General features: G+C 39.9%; 1 protein-coding gene across 2 annotated transcripts; it reads right to left on the bottom strand.

Moving 5' to 3' along the window:
• Nucleotides 1–1,022: 1,022 nt before the first annotated feature.
• On the bottom strand, nucleotides 1,023–19,148 carry FEZ2 (fasciculation and elongation protein zeta 2). 2 transcript variants are annotated; one of them, XM_033144431.1, is made up of 10 exons: nucleotides 18,826–19,148; nucleotides 16,706–16,814; nucleotides 15,911–16,027; nucleotides 15,447–15,591; nucleotides 13,917–14,185; nucleotides 10,981–11,061; nucleotides 6,827–6,902; nucleotides 4,383–4,448; nucleotides 1,973–2,001; nucleotides 1,023–1,528 (listed from the first exon to the last, which is right to left on the bottom strand). In XM_033144431.1, exons 1-9 carry the CDS (start codon nucleotides 19,089–19,091, stop codon nucleotides 1,991–1,993), a joined length of 1,140 nt encoding a protein of 379 aa, XP_033000322.1. In that variant the 5' UTR covers nucleotides 19,092–19,148; the 3' UTR covers nucleotides 1,023–1,528; nucleotides 1,973–1,990. The 2 variants fall into 2 exon arrangements, with proteins under 2 accessions (XP_033000322.1, XP_033000323.1); XM_033144432.1 differs by lacking the exons at nucleotides 1,973–2,001; nucleotides 10,981–11,061.

Here is a 19,148-nt window from a genome sequence, read left to right as displayed (position 1 = left end):
AAAGTCATAACTTCCTGCTCAGACAGAGATAATGTGAAATCTTCTCAGCTTCAAAATGAATCTGACACTAGGAGAAGTCCATAAAGATAGGATACCCTTGTTAAAAAGAATTTCCTTCTGCCAACCCTCAGACTATAGTTCTTACTTTGCCTCTACCCAGAGTATACATTGGAGCTGCTGTGATGTGGCTACGTTTGATAAAGGATGAAAGATTGAACCTGCATAGGTGTTCCTAGGAACAGGGTAACTTTCTGTTCCAGTATTAGATATACCAGCAGATAACTTGTGTATTGGGTCACATTCTTGACATTTCGGGAAACTGAAGGCTGCAGCAAGTTGCACAGGATAAACAATCCTGAAGGGAATGCTTTTTTACAGCCAGTTTTTTTTTGCACATTCCTCTCTTAAGCTATTGCTATTTCCTTCTGCAGTTTTAAGGATCCCCTGTAGCTGCTGAGACACTTGAAAACTTGGCGAGACTTCTATTTTGTTGTTATTGCCAAAGTCCCACCTTTGAGAGGAGTTGGTATGTTATGCACCATAAGCAAAAGAAGTGCAGTGGGCAGACATTGTGCTGCAATACATAAATAAAATCAAATAACAACAGGACAAGCATGTCTTTTTAAAAATGTTCATTAATATACTGCAGCATATAAAATGTTATACTATGACCAAACATTTAACATGTGGACTAAAAAGCACGATAGCAGCAAGATATCCATATTCAGCTACATTAATTTAAATAATTAAAATACTGAGCACAATATTAATGAGACAATAATTTGAAACAAATCAATCAGGAAGATTTCCCATGCAAGGCTAACTGTGGTCTTTCACATTCATTTGCGTGGGACTTGTAGAGAATAACTTCCTGATGAATTGCAATCTCATTAAGTGAGCCAACCAGTAAGGGTATCATTTTTCCATATCTCTTTTTACTTCTGTAGAGTGCTGAAAAATGGATGAGAATTGGTAAACAGTAACACTACACACAACAATACTTCTTTTTAACTGTTACATTAAAAAAAGTTCAGTGCTAGTTCTCATATCACTATTCTAGAGTCTCCAATGAAGAACTTAAGTCGAATTTTTGCAGTGCAGGTTCAGCTTTTGAGCCATTTTACACATTTAATGCAATAACCTATTGCAGTTACTATTAAAGTTCCATTCAATGTAATAGGTTTTTATTTACACTAAAGTTTCTTGTTCTTCCACAGACTCAGATTGTTGTGGAGGATAATTACATGCCGTGTGTTTGTAAAAATACTGTTTAAAAAGCCAAAACAATGCATGTGGATAAAACTGTACAGCATTTGTTCTCTGCTCAAATACATCACAAAAAGAATAATGGATGAATTCTACATACTCTGGAGAACTCACTCCAGGATTCAAGAGTCCAAGCAGGCAATGAAAATAGTAAATACATGAGAACACAGGGCCAAACTGAAAGGCTTTGAACAACCTTTGTCACAGGAATTAGCCTGGCCGCCTTGCACCAAACACAGCTCTCTTCATGTAGGGCACAAAACTGGAAAAGAATAAAGATATGCATATAGGTATTTTTGGATTGGCTCATGCCAAAATGGTGTCAGATATGAGCTAATAAAACTAGAATGCTGAGATCTCTATTCTAAAAGCGTTACCAAATCCACAGGAAGCAATTGCTATGCATAATGAATATGGACCTCATTCCCCACCACACAAAACAAATCCATAAAGGAACACACACTACCATCAACTAATTACTTACAGAAATGAGTTAAATAGAAGGTCATGTCTTGGGTGACACAGAATAATTCTTTTAAAAAGTAATTGTACTGGATAACTAGCAGATCTCTCAGATACTCCATGCAGCAACAATGAAAGAACAACTCCGATGCAAAGTGTACTCTCCACTGACAGATTACAGCGGGAGTCAAGACATGTCCTTTACATATTCCTCATTCCTGCTTCAGAGCTAAAAGACACAAACCTCAGAGCAATCCAGCTTTCAAACCAATGCTAGCACAACACAAAAGCAAATGAAGAAGTAAGGTTTAAGGTTATCAAAAGAGGAAAAAGTACATATTTCTTTAGTACCATGAATATTTTGTGCTAATCTTAAAACAGTTTTTTTATTAAGAAAACCTTTACCCTGCAGATAACAAACTATAAAAGTAGTGTTAAAATCCCATTTTAATTCAAAAGATTGCAAACAAAAACCCAAAGCTCAAAACCACACCACATATCTATCTATCTATCTATCTTATATATATTCATTGATAGCACACAAACGTTCTGTGGTGTCAAGTTCTTTTCCACCCATAAGTCAACCTTCAACCAGGAAGGTGAACAATTTCTCCCTCTTGCTAGGATAAATCTAGATGTTTGGGCAATCATGTGATTGTTCAACACTTTTTACACAAAGCTTGACATGGGAGAAGAGGGGTGTAACCCTTTCCCTTCCCAACCTTGTTGCAGGCCAGAGCTTTAAGCAATTTTCTTTGTTGTTCCTCTGCTGCTGCTTTTTGCCACTGGTTTTCAGTCCACTGCCTACTTATTTAGGTTCAGGAACCTTTATGCCAGCAAGGGGTTAAAAGTACTTTTTGTATTCCATTTGATTAGCCTTAAGCATTGCATCTGGTGAAAAGTTTCTCTCTTCAAAATTCTGCTTTATTGGCAGCACCAGACTGCATGGGCAATTGGTTTAAGAGGGTATAAAAAGTTTCATTTCAGATGCTTCTTGCAACAGAAGTTACTACTAGATAGGAGAACTGTTTCTAAAAATGGTTTAATTTCTCATGTTTGTTTGCATGCTGCTCTGCATTTATTTTTATAGAGGTCTTTAGGTTATATTTTGTGCCTTACTAATGTGGGACTTGGCTGGTTTGAAAGAAATATATTTGGTTTTAGGGGATTGTTTGGTTTGTTAGACATATTTGTACTGACATGTCACACCATTAAAAAAAATCACAAGTAAACTTTTACAAAAAGGAATATGATAATTGTTTCTTAAAAGTGTATGAGGACATACTTTTTAACATTTTATATTTCTTATCCCCTATCCTGTTTATGCTATTTGCATATCTGCAGTGCCCAACGAATTTTCCAAAGCCTACGATAAAGTAAATTTCTAGCACTCACACCTTGAATTCCAACAGGCGCAAATGCAAATCCTAAACTCTTACTGCTACATTGAACTGACACAAAAGTATTTTGCAGCAGTATCGCACCAGGTATGTGAACAGCATTACATTGTTGTACTTGCTTTTTTCCCACAAGTCAAAGGATAAAGACAAAATGGATTTTCTGAAAACCAGCTTAATGGGTTGTTGTTTTTTATTCAGCTTCAAGTTATCACCCTAACCTTAGAAATCCTTTTCTAAAAAAACCCTCATACTATGGAAATATTTCTTTACAGTTGACTCACAACTTGCACGCATTTAACTTGTGTGATTGCTGCTTTATGCGCTTGGTGGCTAGCCCGCACACCATCACACAAATTAAACACACGCAAGGTGGAGAGTTTAAAATACCACTTTGAAACACTGCACAGGTAGAACAGAACACTGCTTTTCTCTCAGCTTCTATAAGAATACCAGGTAAACAGTTACAGGTAAGTAGCCGTGTTGGTCTGCCATAGTCAAAACAAAATAAAAAATCCCTTCCAGTAGCACCTTAGAGACCAACTAAGTTTATTCTTGGTATGAGCTTTCGTGCACACGAAAGCTCATACCAAGAACACACTTAGTTGGTCTCTAAGGTGCTACTGGAAGGGATTTTTTATTTTATTTTGTTTTGACCAGGTAAACAGTTACTGAGGAATATGTAATAATTCTCTAGAACCTTCTCAAACATTGCATAGGTCTCATTAAGACATGAGCAACATAGCTTTTAGTGCTGGCATATTTCATGAGAGCAGCTTTTCCATGTGGCAAGTTGTTTACAACCCCTATAAAATACTGGTGTGAGGAAGTGTTTCGTCCAGCAACACTCACAAGGGAGCATTGCCCTTTGAACCATTTCCAAAACACAGGCAAATGACTTTTAAGTCTCTGCATCCAATGTTTAATCTCCACATCTCAGAGCTCTCTCCCTCAATGTGTCTTCTTCACCTGCTCCATTCGTGAAGCCAGCAGAGTGTTTTGATTTATTTACTATTTCAAATTCACAACTTACACCCTTCCTCTCTAAAGGGACCCCAGGGCAGCTCACAATAATTATATTACATAAAACAATTTTTAAAAACACTGTAACATACTGCAGACAGCAGTTAAAACTAGTAGTGAAAAGGCTTTATAAAATTATTGGCCAAAAGCCTGAATGGATAAACGTCTTGAAATGTAGAAATATTTCATACTCTACAAATCAACATTAAAAAAATAGATGCATGACTAGCTCACCCTTCAAAATGTAGTCTGTTAATAAGCTTGGCACTTTCTCACTGTCTTCTTTCATGGCATGAAGAACTGTAAAATGTGGAGAAGATGATCAGTGGAAGAAGCACCAATTTAGTCAATATAAACCTGGCATTTAGAGCAGTGCTCCCCAAACTTTTTTCACACAAACCGCTGGAAAATTGCCGAGGGTCTTGGCAGACCATTTAATGATTTTTCTGCCTGTTGTAGTAATTGCAATGCACTGTGCTAGATAAGGTGTGATCTTTAACTGTATCTTTACAGGCACGTAGTCGACTACCTAAAAGAAGTGCACTGACAACTGTTTAGAAACCCATCATTAGAGCAACTGTATTGAAGGTTCTGGTGCACATTATTTCGCGCCCCCCCCTTCATCCAAGTCAACCATGGATAAGAACATTAAACAACCATAGCTTTAATCAAATGTATGTCTCCCCAACAAAGTGGACTGTTCTATTAATCTCTAATAACTGGGTTCGTTTTCCATGATAGCACTACTTGCCTGGCCACCTCACAAATGTCCCCCAAGTTCTCACGGTACAAGGGCAGGGGTTCCTAGCTGCAGCATTGGAAGCTGGAGTCTTTAGTGTTGCGCTCCATGGTCAGCAAGTGGTAGATAGCTCACTTCATGGCTGCTTTGTCCACAATGCACCAAAATAATTATTTCTCAAGTGCATTCAAAGCAACCCCTCCCCACAACAGGTCTAGAAACCAACAGATGCTGGTAATTTGGTAAACTGGCCACTTGTACTAACCTGCCAAGTGGCAAGGATAATTTTACTATTTCCCTTTCGGATCAATATATGTGAATCAATGTTCAAAGCTGTATCTGGATTTTGTGCTGGAGAGGGATAGATGAGAATCTACCCTAGAAGAAAACCTATCTAAATGGAACTTTTTTGGACATGTTTTCTGCTTACTGAAATAAAAAATTCAATGTGTTGAGATCAAACACAACCTTTTGTCAATTTCTAGAAGCCTCAGTTGAAAAACAAACAAACATTAATATCTATAATTAATCTTTTAGTGCCTTCATAAAAGAATAAGAAGGGTTTACTTCTTATTACTATTACTGTCTGGTATGGCACAGCCTCTAAGCTGGATAAGAAGAGGCTCCAACGAGCAGTAAGAATTGCAGAGGGTAATTGGTGTTAGTTTGCCTCCAATAGAGACACTTTATGCTGCTCGAGCCAGGAAGAGAGCAGAGAGAATTGTTGCAGAGCAATTGCTCAATCTTACCTTCTTGACTCAGCAAGAAACTTCCATCTTCTGTCCTGTCTTTCTTGACACCTAGGTAAACCTTCAACGGACCTAGTTCCTTGAGCTTAAAATGCTTACCAAGCTCCTTTGCAAACTTTTGCACCTGTTCCTGAGTCTTCACATATCTAGTACCCATATATTTACAAAAATGTGGCTTTCTTAAATTCTATACAAAAATATACAGGGAACAAAAATTTCTCTTGTGGGGAAGTTTACAACTCAAGTGTTGCCAAACTATGCACATCAGCCAGCCTCTCAGATTTCTTTTTTTTAAAACCAATCATTTTATAATTAAAAGCTCACTAGACAGAGGAGTCAAATAATGGGCAACTTTTATGAAGAACATATCCCAACCTCCTTAATATTTAAGAGTAAATATGTAAAATTATACTTGATTGTAGCACATTTACTGTTTTGTTCTGAAATATTTGTATACCAACAGCTGAGAGTCTAGTGCTCTAAATAAATGTTTTGAGGCCTGCCACACAGTGTTAGCAGGGAGAGTCAGGAAGTCTGTTACTGCGTCAAGAATCAAGTTGCAGCTAGTCAGTGGAAAACAATACCGTTAACTCTTTAGACAGTGCCTCCTCTGAACTGTTTATGAATGGAGAAAGGGATAGTTTTTCATTACTATGGCTGTGACTCTTGCCAAGTACTTGATATGGAAAAACAATCTGGAGAGAAATGTTTCAGGAGAATCGGATAACTATTTGCTTGGAAGTTACTGCTACCTTGGGATGCAGACAGTGAACCTGAAGAAATTTGGCTAATCATATTATGTACCTGAACTTCCTGGTTGTTTAAAGCTAAACAGAAGTTAGTTCTACCAATTTCAGAATATTAATGCATATCTGAGCTGAGGAATAACACTGATTTCACCGAAAGATGCAGGAAAGGTACAACCTTTTAAATAAGACTTCATTTGATCTACATGCCATGGGGCAGTTAGTGGCCTCTCTGGATAACATGAACAAGCATATGGCTGCTAATCAACTCCAGGCATTTTTGAGTTATTTCTGATTTTAGAACATAAAATGCTTGCTTGGCCTTCTAATGCAATTTTCCTCCAATGATACACTGGGAGATGTGCAACCCCACTGACTCTTCGGGACATGTGAGAAAATAATCTAGAATTTGACTTTTGAAAATAGTCACTGCTATATACTTACTTTTTGTTAATGTTTGGAGATCTTCAACTGATGGAGGTCCACTTTTCTTCTCATAAGGAATAACAGTTGTCAGGTACTGCCAAATGAATGCAATGATTACTAAATAGCATCAGTGATTCTGGGCACAACTTCCAGTTTACAGTCATACGATAAATATATCTCATTATGTACAAACCACATCTGTTAAATTCTATCTAAACACACTGAAGCCAATTCAAATATATTCTAGAAAGCAACAAAATGATGTGTGTCAATACAGCGTGTCAAACTTGATCTTAAATTCCAGAATATTGTTTAAAAGTTAGCATCCAAGGGTGTCCATTCCCTCACTGATGGAAAGAATCTGTTTGCAGAATGAGGACAGAAACAATTTCTGGTGATTCTGCAAAGCAGATTTGAGGGAGACAAATGCTGAAAATTGTTTCGCTCTCTCATTCTTCTGACAGATTACTTATGCCAATGGACACTGTTGGATATGACACATTGTAGTTAGCCAAACTCTTCCTTTTAGAGGTTTTCTGCGCTGCAAGGAAGTTATAATGGGATAGTACACACATTTTATTTTTGCATTTGATAACCTGGACAACCAAATGTAAACCCACAGATCTTTTAAATGCCAATAATAAAGAATAGTTACTATATTTGTTCAGGAATTATCGCATTCTGTCAGGCCCAGCTCCCACAGCTGCTGCCAGGAAAGGTTGTGTGCTAGCTTCCCCAATACACTTGCATGCAGGCTTACTAAGTGGCAATGGCAACGTAACAGTCAAGGGAGCTGAGCTGCCCAACTGTATTGAACAACCCTTATTTGCTTTCACTTTGTGGACATAGCCCATTTTGCTTGGAAAGGCATTTCTGAAGCTACAGGTAGGTACTCTTTTCAACTGCAGCTGCTTTGTGCTGCTGAAGAACCAAGCTGCTTTCAATCAGCATTCTGTCTCTAGTTCTTCAGCATTATTCCTTTGGTGGCATGATTTATTATTGCCACACAGAAATGTGTAGTAGTAATAATAGTAATGAAAATAGTAGCAGTAGTAGTAATGTTTTATGGCAGACACCCATCACTACTCCAGTCTTTTCAATTATGTATTTCAACTTTAAACACAGTTGCTCCCAATACATGGGCTTACATTATCCACATCTGAATTTAGTTCAAATTGGTTTGAATAAATATACAGATTTAAGAAAACTGAACGTGTTTCTTTTGAAGCTTTTACTGGCAATATTTTTTTGCTCCATAATTTCAAATTTGGCATTCATTGGGGTTTTTTTGTAGACCCTCAAACCCAAAACTGAACTCGCAGGGATTTCTGAAATAAAGAAGCCCTCCTTGCTAATAGATCACAAGGCAATATGCAGAGCTGTACCCATGCAAATAACATTTTAAAACTCTTTCAACCATTGAAACCAATTGACTTGTTACCCTATGGCAACATACACAGAGTATTCCCCCCATGATAAGAATATAATAAATAGCACAATCCTATTCACAGAATCATAGCACTGTAGAGTTGGAAGGGACCACGAGGATTACCTAGCCCAACGCCCTGCAATGCAGAAGAAGAAGAAGAGTAGTTTGGATTTGATACCCCGCTTTTCACTACCCGAAGGAGTCTCAAAGCGGCTAACATTCTCCTTTCCCTTCCTCCCCCACAACAAACACTCTGTGAGGTGAGTGGGGCTGAGAGACTTCAGAGAAGTGTGACTAGCCCAAGGTCACCCAGCAGCTGCATGTGGAGGAGCGGAGACGCGAACCCGGTTCCCCAGATTACGAGTCTACCGCTCTTAACCACTACACCACACAGGACTCTTTTGCCCAATGTGAGGCTCAACCCCATAACTCTGAGATTAAGAGTCTCATGCTCTACTGACTGAGCTATATGCAAGTCCTGCTATGTTCAATCACTTATTCCCCTGTAAGTGTGTTCAGGACTGCAGCCTAAATGACTTGAGAAGCTGCTGCCTGAGGCAGAATACCTTAGTCTGAAAAGAAGCATTATGCATTTTAAAATTCCAGAAAAAGAAATATGCATGTTAGCATCTTTGTATTTGGGATAGAGAGCTATCAAACTAGTAAAATACTTATTTTGCAAATTACAGAGGTGGTGTCAAATTAATGTACATAGTACATATACCTTACGATGAGCTTCTAAAACAATGTTGAAGGTTCTGACAGCAAACAATATTGGAGCTCAGCAATGGTCACACAGCCCCTCCTTTCAACACTCTAACACCAAAAACTGATACAACCTTTGCTCCAGTTCAGAGATAGATAAGTAGTACATGGGATTTTGCACCCCGAGTTCTCTGCCAATAACTTGGGCATTTATTTCAACAGAAGGGCTTAATTTGCAAGCACCAAGCTGAACAGAGATCTAGGCATCTGCAGGAGCTCAGTGTGCAAACGGATTGTATTCGTCTAGTATACGGACTACCATGGTAGCACTGGCAGGGACTGCTTGGAACGGGCTCCACTGGGGACACTGGCAACATACACAGCAGTCCAAAAGACCCCAGCTTATTCCTTTCAGCTCCATGACCTTCTTCTGGACTTAGTAGATTGCAAACCACTGTAACCAACTGAGCTATCCAGGCTGACCCAATAGAATTATAGTTGGAAGAGACTCTGAGGGCTGTCCAGCTCAGTTGATTAAAATGTGGTGGACACCAAGGTTGCGGGTTCAATCCCTGTAAGGGACAGCTGTGTGCTCCAACATTGCAGGGGTTGGGCTAGATGATCCTCAGGTTCCCTTCCAACTCTATTATGCAGGTGTCCCATACCGGGATTGAACCTTCAACCTTGTTTTTATCAGCATCACACTGCTCTTCTACCTTCCATATTCTTTACGGAACCAGGATTTAAAGAGTTCTCAACCCTAATGTTCGCAGCCTCTCTTCAGGACTCTCCAAGATGAGGGCTGGTCAACATTAGATTCTACCCTCTCCAAATCCTATTGTCACTAGTCACTCCAATGTTTATGCTAAGTGGTGCTAACTGCAAAGAGAAGCTGTCCAATGATTTTAATATTGTTTAAAAGATAACCACAGACTATGTAATACGTACATAGGAAGTTACCTTGTCTTATACCATCTGTCTCAGAATTGTTTTTGTTACCTATATCTAAAGCCTGTACAAATATAGAAGAACATGTTCTGTCTGAGATTTTTAAAATGGGAATGTGTTTAGTAAAAAAAAATGTGTATCTTGTCTTTTAAACAATTTGATCCTCATGAAAATTTGCATAGCAGCACTAGCTGTGGGCCTGATCTAAAACAAATATGCCTGATCATAAAAGCCAGCCAAAATCACACACACACCTAGTACTTTCAGGTCATTTGTGTCAATACTATATAGTGGCAGTTTTTGATCACTACTCTATATACACACTTCTTCAACAGAACCACATAACTGTAGAGTTGGAAGGGACCCCTAGGGTCATCTAGTCCACCCCCTGATTATGGTAAGATTGTATAGACATACCTTTTCAATACTATATTACAGTCTAGCAATCTGACATTGGGATATAAAACATAATAATAATAAATTGTTTGGAGAAAAAAAAGTATTGAACTATTTACAGTATGGCATTTAATATCCCTTTGGATTGCGGATTACACATATATTTGCTTAAAATAAATTGTCCAAGGAAAATTGTCCAAGGAAATACATGATATTTTAGAATCCATAATAAAGAGGCTTTAAACATATTGGAAATTGCTAGACTTATTTACTATATACTATTTTCGTGCATTTCTTTCTTCTTGTGCTGAAGTATTTAAGCTGACATGACCTTCTGCTGCTGATTTCTTATGCACGCAGTTCATTCCAAGTATGTATTATGCTGATGCCTATATTTTATTTTCAGAGGTTAAATGAACCCTAGAGGGAAATTGTTCATTTGCTGCAATTTTTCTGTGCTGCATATCAAGGCTTGTCTGCTCTTTAACTACCGAGGAAATAAAACCTTTGCAAACAAATCATAGCCTTGAAGGCAGAGAAGACGCGAGTGAGAATGCTAATATCCCCTCCCCCCTCTGGTGATCACTTGTAGTCTGAAAATGCTACTGCTGGCAGCTTTTTAAGGCCTTGATTTATATAAAGACAGAAAGGATAGCACAAGGAAAAATCAAAGCGTCAGAGGATAGCCCAGCACCTGTTTTTCTCCACCTGAGTTTCCAAACGTTTGACGGAAGCCATTCTGAATAACATTTGAGATCCCTTCCATGCTGAACCGCTATAGGGAGCAAGAACATGGCAGGAGGGAAAAGGGAAGGGAGAACAGAAAAATTTAAAAGCTATTAGTTAGGATTTACTAAAGATGCAAGCAAGGTAAATGACAGAGACAAGCTGTTAGGAATGAATAAATGCAAGTGAGGAAAAGCTTACTTTTTCAATATTTAGTTCTTTAGCAAAAGAAAACTAAAGAATTTAGAAATAGGACCATGAGTACAATTTTATAAACACAGGCCTGATACCAAAGTGTTTTCTACATGAATTATGTGAGATGCTAAATGTCATAAAACAGACTTGTTTGCAGCCACAGCCTAAAGCTTCAGGCACCTGATGTTTGCCCACCTGTCAAGCTAACCTGTGGAGGGTTCACTACTTCTGGATCTGGCCCTCTGGATGAATCCAGTTGCTCACCCTTGCTATAGTAGCTATTCTTTTACTTTATTTACACCAACCATTAAATTAATATCCAGCATGTAGAAAAAAGAACAACACTTAAAACCTAAGATATAAAAAAACTTATACTTAGTTGTATAATTAAAAACATGTAAAAACAAGTCCCACTGGTAAGTCACCTTCTTGACTGGATCCCTTGCATTTAAAAGGGTGCTGTGTGTATAGCACATGTGAATGTACATGGGGAGCTTGGTACTGGGTAAGGTCTGCATGTGTAACCCCTAACATGGTTTGACAACAGTGAGAGTCACGTGTTTGTATTCTACCTTTCTCTGTTCTGACCTCCCCACTGACACAAAAAAGTAATTAATGATTACAACATGAATAAAACCAACCATCTGTTTTGACGGCTTTGAATGCAGCCCAAAAATGTGCAGGTGCACAGGGACCATTGCATTTGGTTCACACATCAGCTTAGTTTCTATTTTACGACCCACAGGTGGGGAATCTCAGGCTTGGGGGCCAAATGCAGCCCTCCAGGCCTCTCTATTTGGCACTTGGCACTTTTCCTAGGCCACACCACTCACTGGCCCTGCTTAGCACCCCATGTGTTTTTTGCCTGGCTGAAATGTGCACTTGAGCACTGATAATACCTCCTGCTTGTCCTAATGGAGGATAGAGAGGGGTATGCAAATGTGATTAAAAACTAGCTTACTATATCATATTTATATTAATTGTTTCACCTCCAGCTCCACCCTCTAATGGAATGTGGCCCTCAGGCTGAAAATGTCCTGCCCCCTCTTGTTCCAAACCCAGTTGTTTTGTATACCAATGTTCATCTCATAGAGCATTTTTAGTTCCACCATCCTTTGCAGTCAAACTGCAGCTGGAAATCCTTGAGCACCCCTCTCAAAACTGCTCTTGCCTCGGCTGAAAAGGGGAGCAGAAAGAGAAGTTGCATACCAACAGACCTTTTTACTACGAACAGCAGCATAAGGAGGTTGCAAAAGGGGCAGGCATTTAGGGGCAGCTCACAGCTGTCCTCCTGCATCTCCTCAAGCCCCTCTCATAGATAAGCAGGCTACAAGGCCCTGTGCAATGCCACGACCTCTATCATCCTTTGTACCACTTACGATTAGGACCACTTTTTGAACTTGGGATACTGTACTCAAGTAAAAAGACATGCGGACTGCATCACACATAAATGGCACACATGATACGTGTGAACAAAGGTAGAGAAAAAGATTGTGCCTCAGAAACATCACTAGCGTTCAACTAGAAACTCCTTGATGCTCTAGCACATGATGTTTGAGCATCTGTATACTTCTCTCTGGAGCCAACTGACCTTTAAAATGACAGTCACTTTATGGTACATGTTCCTATTCCTAAAATTAACAAAGCTTATGACTAACCAATCTCCTGGCCAATACAGAGTCTATTAATGCTGTTATTTATGCATTTACTATTAAAAGTGTTCTGTACTTTTTATGGCAGCATTATTTATACATGAAGTCCTTCATAAATATATTTCATTAAGCACTTACTCCCTAGCCTTTTCTTTTTTTAATGAAGATATAATGCAATGAGGCAAAGCTTACTTGACAACTACAGTGCAATCCTACTTAGCATAGATCTTACTAAAATCTGTGGCAGGATCTTTCTGGTCCCCCAAAGTCCCTGACATTAAGAGGATGCACTGTATGTGGTAAGTACTCCAGCATCTTTAAGTTGTAGTGTACCTGGAAAAGGGTTTTGAGGGGCCTCTGCATGCTGATGACAACACTGGCAAAATAATGCGTGATCCCTGAGCAACTGGAGGAGACAGAGGCTTAAGCAGGACATAGAAGACATACAGAATTGAGAAAAAAGAAGGCTAATGAAAGGAGATGGGGTATGTGGGAAACTTTATATGAGAAAGGGTATGTATGCTATTGCAATGACAGTTACTGAAATCTGTCCAACAGTTCTGCATCCTTGTGAACAACTTAACTTCTATTCCATTTCTGTAATCACTCTAATGGAAAATTACTACCAAGACTCTGTACTTCGGATTTCTAGATTTTAGATTGAAAGGTTTCCATCATTTTCTGAATTTCCAGGGCATTCCTCTTTACTCCTTACAAGTTGCTCAAGGAAGTAAAACAAAGCATGTATGCATTCCCTAGAACAGAATAAGTGCAGTGTTTATCCATAAGGAGTACAACTTCTCTAAGTATTTGACTAAATGGTTGTACTATTGCAAGGATTAGTACTATGTTGAAAAGAACCCACTGTAAATGTATAACTGTTACAGTTTGATGAAGTCATAGTTGCCAATCAGAAGCTATGAGATTCAATAATGGCAACCAGAAAGACAGGAGCTGTATATACTTTAAGAAGTAAGATGTAGATAGAAAGTGATCAACTAGAGTTAAAATTATAAATGTGGTTTATATATACAGACACAAAAGACAATGTTCTTACTGTTCCAGGCATATGACCCCTCTCTTGCTTGCCATTCTGAGGACTGCCATTTTTCAGTTTCTTTTTCTTCTTGGCCATTTCCTTCTGTTCTCTTTGTTTGTTTTGTACTTCAATAAGGACAGAGATGAAGCTGTTCTTTACTTCCTTCTCAAATTCCAGCTCATCTCGTAGTGCCAACTGCTGTACTAGCTCCTCAGAGTAGTCCTTGATGGCGGTCTCAATCTCTTCTAACAGATCATTTAATTCTGTCACAGATAGATTTTTCACACCTGTTTTCCAAACAGAACAAAAAATTATGTTGCATATAATAATGTGTATCAAAAACAGCATAAATCCAGTACTTTGCTCCTAACAAATGCACCCAAAGAGCAACAGCTGTCAAATCTATGAACTTATGGTGAAACACTCTTCTGCAACTGTAACTCACTTCACATATGATGGTGTGTATCAGGGGTGGACAAGCTATCACCTTCCAAGTGCTGTTGGACTACTTGCATCATCCCTGACTACTGACCAGAAGAATTGAAATGTTATTTTCAAGAGGTGTCACCAGTTTTAAGGACAACATGTCCATTTGTCCTACTCAATAGTTGCTTATAGGAGGAGAAAGCCTCCTATCAGGATGGGGCAGAAAAACATTTAGTTATCCTGGATAACTAAAATTCCTCAAGACTGTATTTCTGCAGAGAATTACAGACATGTACATAACCACATACAGTCTGCTTCCACTTCTACTTGGCCTTATCTGTGGACAACATAGCAAAACTACCAAGAAAAAGATAGACAAACATCATAAATTGAAACATAGTAAATCAGGTGTTCATCATTCTATACTGGAAAATACTTTTTTGGGGGGAGGGATATCACTTTTATGTAAATGAGGCAAACTTTTGTATGTTACACAAACTGGGATTTGCTTTAAAAAGTTTCCTTATAATATTTATTATATCCAGATTGAGATCAGTGCCATGCAGGCATTAGCCTTTAACTGATCACCCATTCCCACCACCCTTCTGAGTAATACCCCTCCCCACTCCCTCACTATATTTAAGGGTGTGGTGACTTCCGTTTCAGTGTATCTGAAGAAGTGTGCATGCACAAGAAAGCTCATACCAAGAACAAACTTAGTTGGTCTCTAAGGTGCTAATGGAAGGAATTTTTTATTTTATTTTGTTTAGACAAAACCCTGTTATGTGAAGATGGCATTGCAGTACGCTGGAGCATAAAGGTCTTCAGAAGAATCCCAGCTCATTGCAAACTATTCTATAATCAGGCAAGTTCCAAAAAAAGCAAAAAGAATCCTGACAAAATGCAGGAAAGTGTTCTGGAAAATGTTTTATTTTGACAGATCAGAAACAACTCCTTGGCTTCATATGACTTACTGTTCTGACCTCTTCAGACAAATCATGCAATCAAGGCATCTAATGAAAATAATGCCTGACTGTGTGTATAGAAGTGAAATGCTATTTCAAACGTAGAACAGTTTGTAAGAAGAGGAAATCAAATGCAAAATACAGAAGGATTCCTTACGTTCTTCATAATTGTGGTTTGTACTAGATCTCTTAAGCGTTTGAATTTCCTGGGACAGTAAGGACAGGCGGTCTGACTGGGTTGGTGTTTCTTCATCATCTGGATCTGGAGATTCCTGCATCATTTCCTCTATTTCTTCAATCACCTTTCAAAGTAAACACACAAACACAGAGTTATGGAAAATCAAAGACACAACGTAACATTCAGGGCTGATTTTCAAAACTGAACGATAACTTTCTAAGCATTTCCCTTCAATATAAAATATTGTCGTATGAGGCAAATCTTCTCCTGATATTTCATCTGTGTCTTTTTATGAAAAGCAAGCATACTTGTAAATCCAAACAAAATTACAATATGATAGCAAAGGCTGGACTTTGGGTTACATTCCTGCATTCCTATAGTTTGTCTTCAAGTGTATTTAGGTGCAGTTATCAAAAGCTGCATGGGTGCTTTCCATTCTTTACCTGCTCAGCTGTGAAGAGCGGTTCTTCATTAATGCAGGAAACTATAATAGAATGCATGTCTAGTTGCTCTCTCAGCTCTTCGTCATCTGATAAGTCAAGGTTCATGTTGTCATTAACCTATATAACAAAAAGAGGTGTAAGAAAATCACTATTAAAAGCATCAAGACATTATGTGCCAAATCTCAACTATTGTTTTTGGATCTTAAATCCTTCCAAGAAATATGTGATCACTTTAAACTAAAGGCAATCCTAAACCCACTGACCCCACAACTCCATGGAACTTACTTTTCAGTAAACATGCATAGGATTCTACTGCAAAGCACTGGAAGCAAAACAAAATGACTAGGTCAGAACAACAACTTTAGCCCAAAATTAGAGGCAAAATTGCTTTTAGCTGTAACCAAAGAAGCCATTTTCTGATTTGGACATACACTAACTTAAAAGTATGCACACAACTGCAACTATAAGAGTGAAAGAAATGTTAAATATTATTACTTTAATTTATTACCCACAGTTCATCCGCAGTCACAAAAAATAGGGTGGGTGCCGAAAATATACAACTCCAAGTGTCAAAAGGCCAAGGCAAAGAGGTAAATACATTGACTCTCATTTCTAATCACAGAAATTTGGCAGATATTGTATTTAAGAGACAACCTCAAGATGGAAACAGAATGTTGAGAATTTTGGCAAAAGTTCCTTCATTTGACAAATAATGCAACGACATTGTGGTTATGTGCCACAGCATAAAGCATTCTAGAGAAAACTGTTCAGAAAGTATTGTAGGCGTGTACTTACTCCCTTTTCAGAAAGATTCAGTGTTGGCAAATGCAGTGCTCTGGTGTGTGAAGACTTCCAGTCAACTGGCATTACATTACCATAATTATCTGTCAGAGCATTCCAAATCCTGAGGGGGTGGGGAATAAAGAAATTATATTTTAGCCTTCAAGCTATACAGCAACTACTATATTGAATCTGACAAATATACTGAGCAACACTGTGGTTTTAAAAATGCATTAACCAGGTGAATCCCACAGTGGTTCCAAAATAAAATATTTTGGAACTACATACATAACAATAAAAATGAATCTCTCAAATAAGATGGGATAGCCCTAACCCATCCTTACTTGTGTGCAATAAGCTGTGGCCCATACTCATTCCTACCCCCCACCCTTAGGGAAATAAAAAGCCATATCCAGCCAGTTCAATGGGACCCAGATGGATTTCATGATGCACATTCATAATGCCTATGTGTCCATGGAAGTATACTTGCTTCTGCATGTGGATTTCCGTTGCTGGGATGGAGTGAGTACTTTTAAGGTAATAACATAGATACGTGAATAACAGCAGCAATTAGTTTTGCATGCGCAGAGGCAAGAATCTAGCAATTGCCTTGCTCGGTTAGACTGTATCTAGTCCAGTGTTTTTCAACCTTTTTTGGGCAAAGGCACACTTGTTTCATGAAAAAAATCACGAGGCACACCACCATTAGAAAATGTTAAAAAAATTAACTCTGTGCCTATATTGACTATATATAAAGTAATTCTCTTGAATTTTTCAATTTTTCCCACGGCACACCAGGCAACATCTCGCGGCACACTAGTGTGCCGCGGAACAGTGGTTGAAAAACACTGATCTAGTCAGTACTCTTGTCTGTAACAGTGGTCAAATCATATTTCTCTGGGAAGCTCACCAGCAAGTCAGCAACACAAATAGCTGACTTGTTTTTTGTCTCCAGTAACTGGACTGTGTTGACTAGGTTAACAAGGGCTCTGAAGAATATTCCTCAAAGTATCTGAAGAAGTGTGCATGCACACGAAAGCTCATACCAAGAACAAACTCAGTTGGTCTCTAAGGTGCTACTGGAAAGAATTTCCTATTTTGTTTCGACTATGGCAGACCAACACGGCTACCCACCTGTAACCTCAAAGATTTATTACTTTGGGGACAACCCAGAGAATATGTGTTTATAAACAGAGAATCTAATCTGAGAGGATTAACTGTATTGGAGCACAAATCAGAGCAGATGACAAACTTGTGCTTGCTAAGAAGCAAACATAAAAGACGAAGTCAAAGTTCCACAGACTTTAAAGAGAAACCTCTAGTGAGCAAGAGGTTTTAAGAACACTGACAAGCTCGTTCTCAAATATTATGGTTTAGAAGCGACAACTCATGTCTGTATGTAAACTCCTCAAGCCTGAGGCTGCAATCTTTTGACCAAGAATAAGCCCCATTGAATGCAGTGAGTAAACATGCAGAGCCAACACGTCTTCTGGGACTGGACGGTTTTGTAAAGGGCCTCTCCACAGATACCGGTAGTTCTCCTTCCATCAGACAGAGAAGTCCCCGCTCTAAACTGGAAGCCAGTTCTGGGGGACTAGAAAAAGCTTGCCTGCGTGGCCGAGTCCTGACGTACTAAAATAAAGAAGCTTCATAGAATGGCAGAGTTGGAAGGGAACCCCGCGGGTCATCTAGTCCAACCCTTGGCACGCGCAAGCTGGCACGATACCTACAGGAAACTGCTCTGAGCTTCCGAGCAACCCCCCTCACGAGCAAAAGGCAAGGCCGCCGCCGAGCTCGCCGAACGCTGCAAAACCAACCCCACTGTTGCATGCCGACATCTTCCTCAAGGGCCTCGGGGACCGCGCAGTGCTGGGGAATGCACAGGGAGGCGCAGCTCCCTTCCGTCTCCTCGAGGGGGCGATTCTGCGCTCCCAGCAGCCTATTCATCCCCAACCACCAGCTCTTCGCGGGGAGCAGCCTCTCAGGGCCGACGCTCCCCCAGGGCGTTAATATTTGCCCCCCCAAACTATGCACCCCGTCTCGAAAAGGCGACACCGGCCTGGGGGGCAGGCGGTCCCATCACGCACCCTCCCCCCCCAACCAGGAAAGGTCCCAAGCCCGGCCCGGCCACTCACTCGTCTTCGTGCAGCGCGTTCTGGTCGCTGAGAGGCCGCGGCGGGACCCGCGCTTCCCCTTCGGCGCAGCTCGGCGGCGGCGCCTGGAAGCAGAGCGGCAGCTGGGCCGCCAGGTCGTTGCCTCCTCCGCCGTCGCCCCAAGAGCCGCCTTCCCGACACGCCGCCGGGGCCTCCGTGCAGCCGCTCTCCTCGGCCGGGGGCTGGAAGCCCGAGAAGTCCTGCCAGTCCCCGGCAGGGTCCCGTTGCGAGGCCGCCGCCGCCGCCATGGCCGACGACGCTGCGGCTGAGAGGAGAGAGGCCGGCCGGGCCCGGCCTGCGCGTGC

Source organism: Lacerta agilis, chromosome 3 (genome assembly GCF_009819535.1).
Source record: "Lacerta agilis isolate rLacAgi1 chromosome 3, rLacAgi1.pri, whole genome shotgun sequence".
In the NCBI taxonomy this organism is placed as follows: Eukaryota; Metazoa; Chordata; class Lepidosauria; order Squamata; family Lacertidae; genus Lacerta; species Lacerta agilis.
The sequence above is the reverse complement of the archived record's forward strand: the minus strand, read 5'-3'. Positions and strand labels throughout refer to the sequence as shown.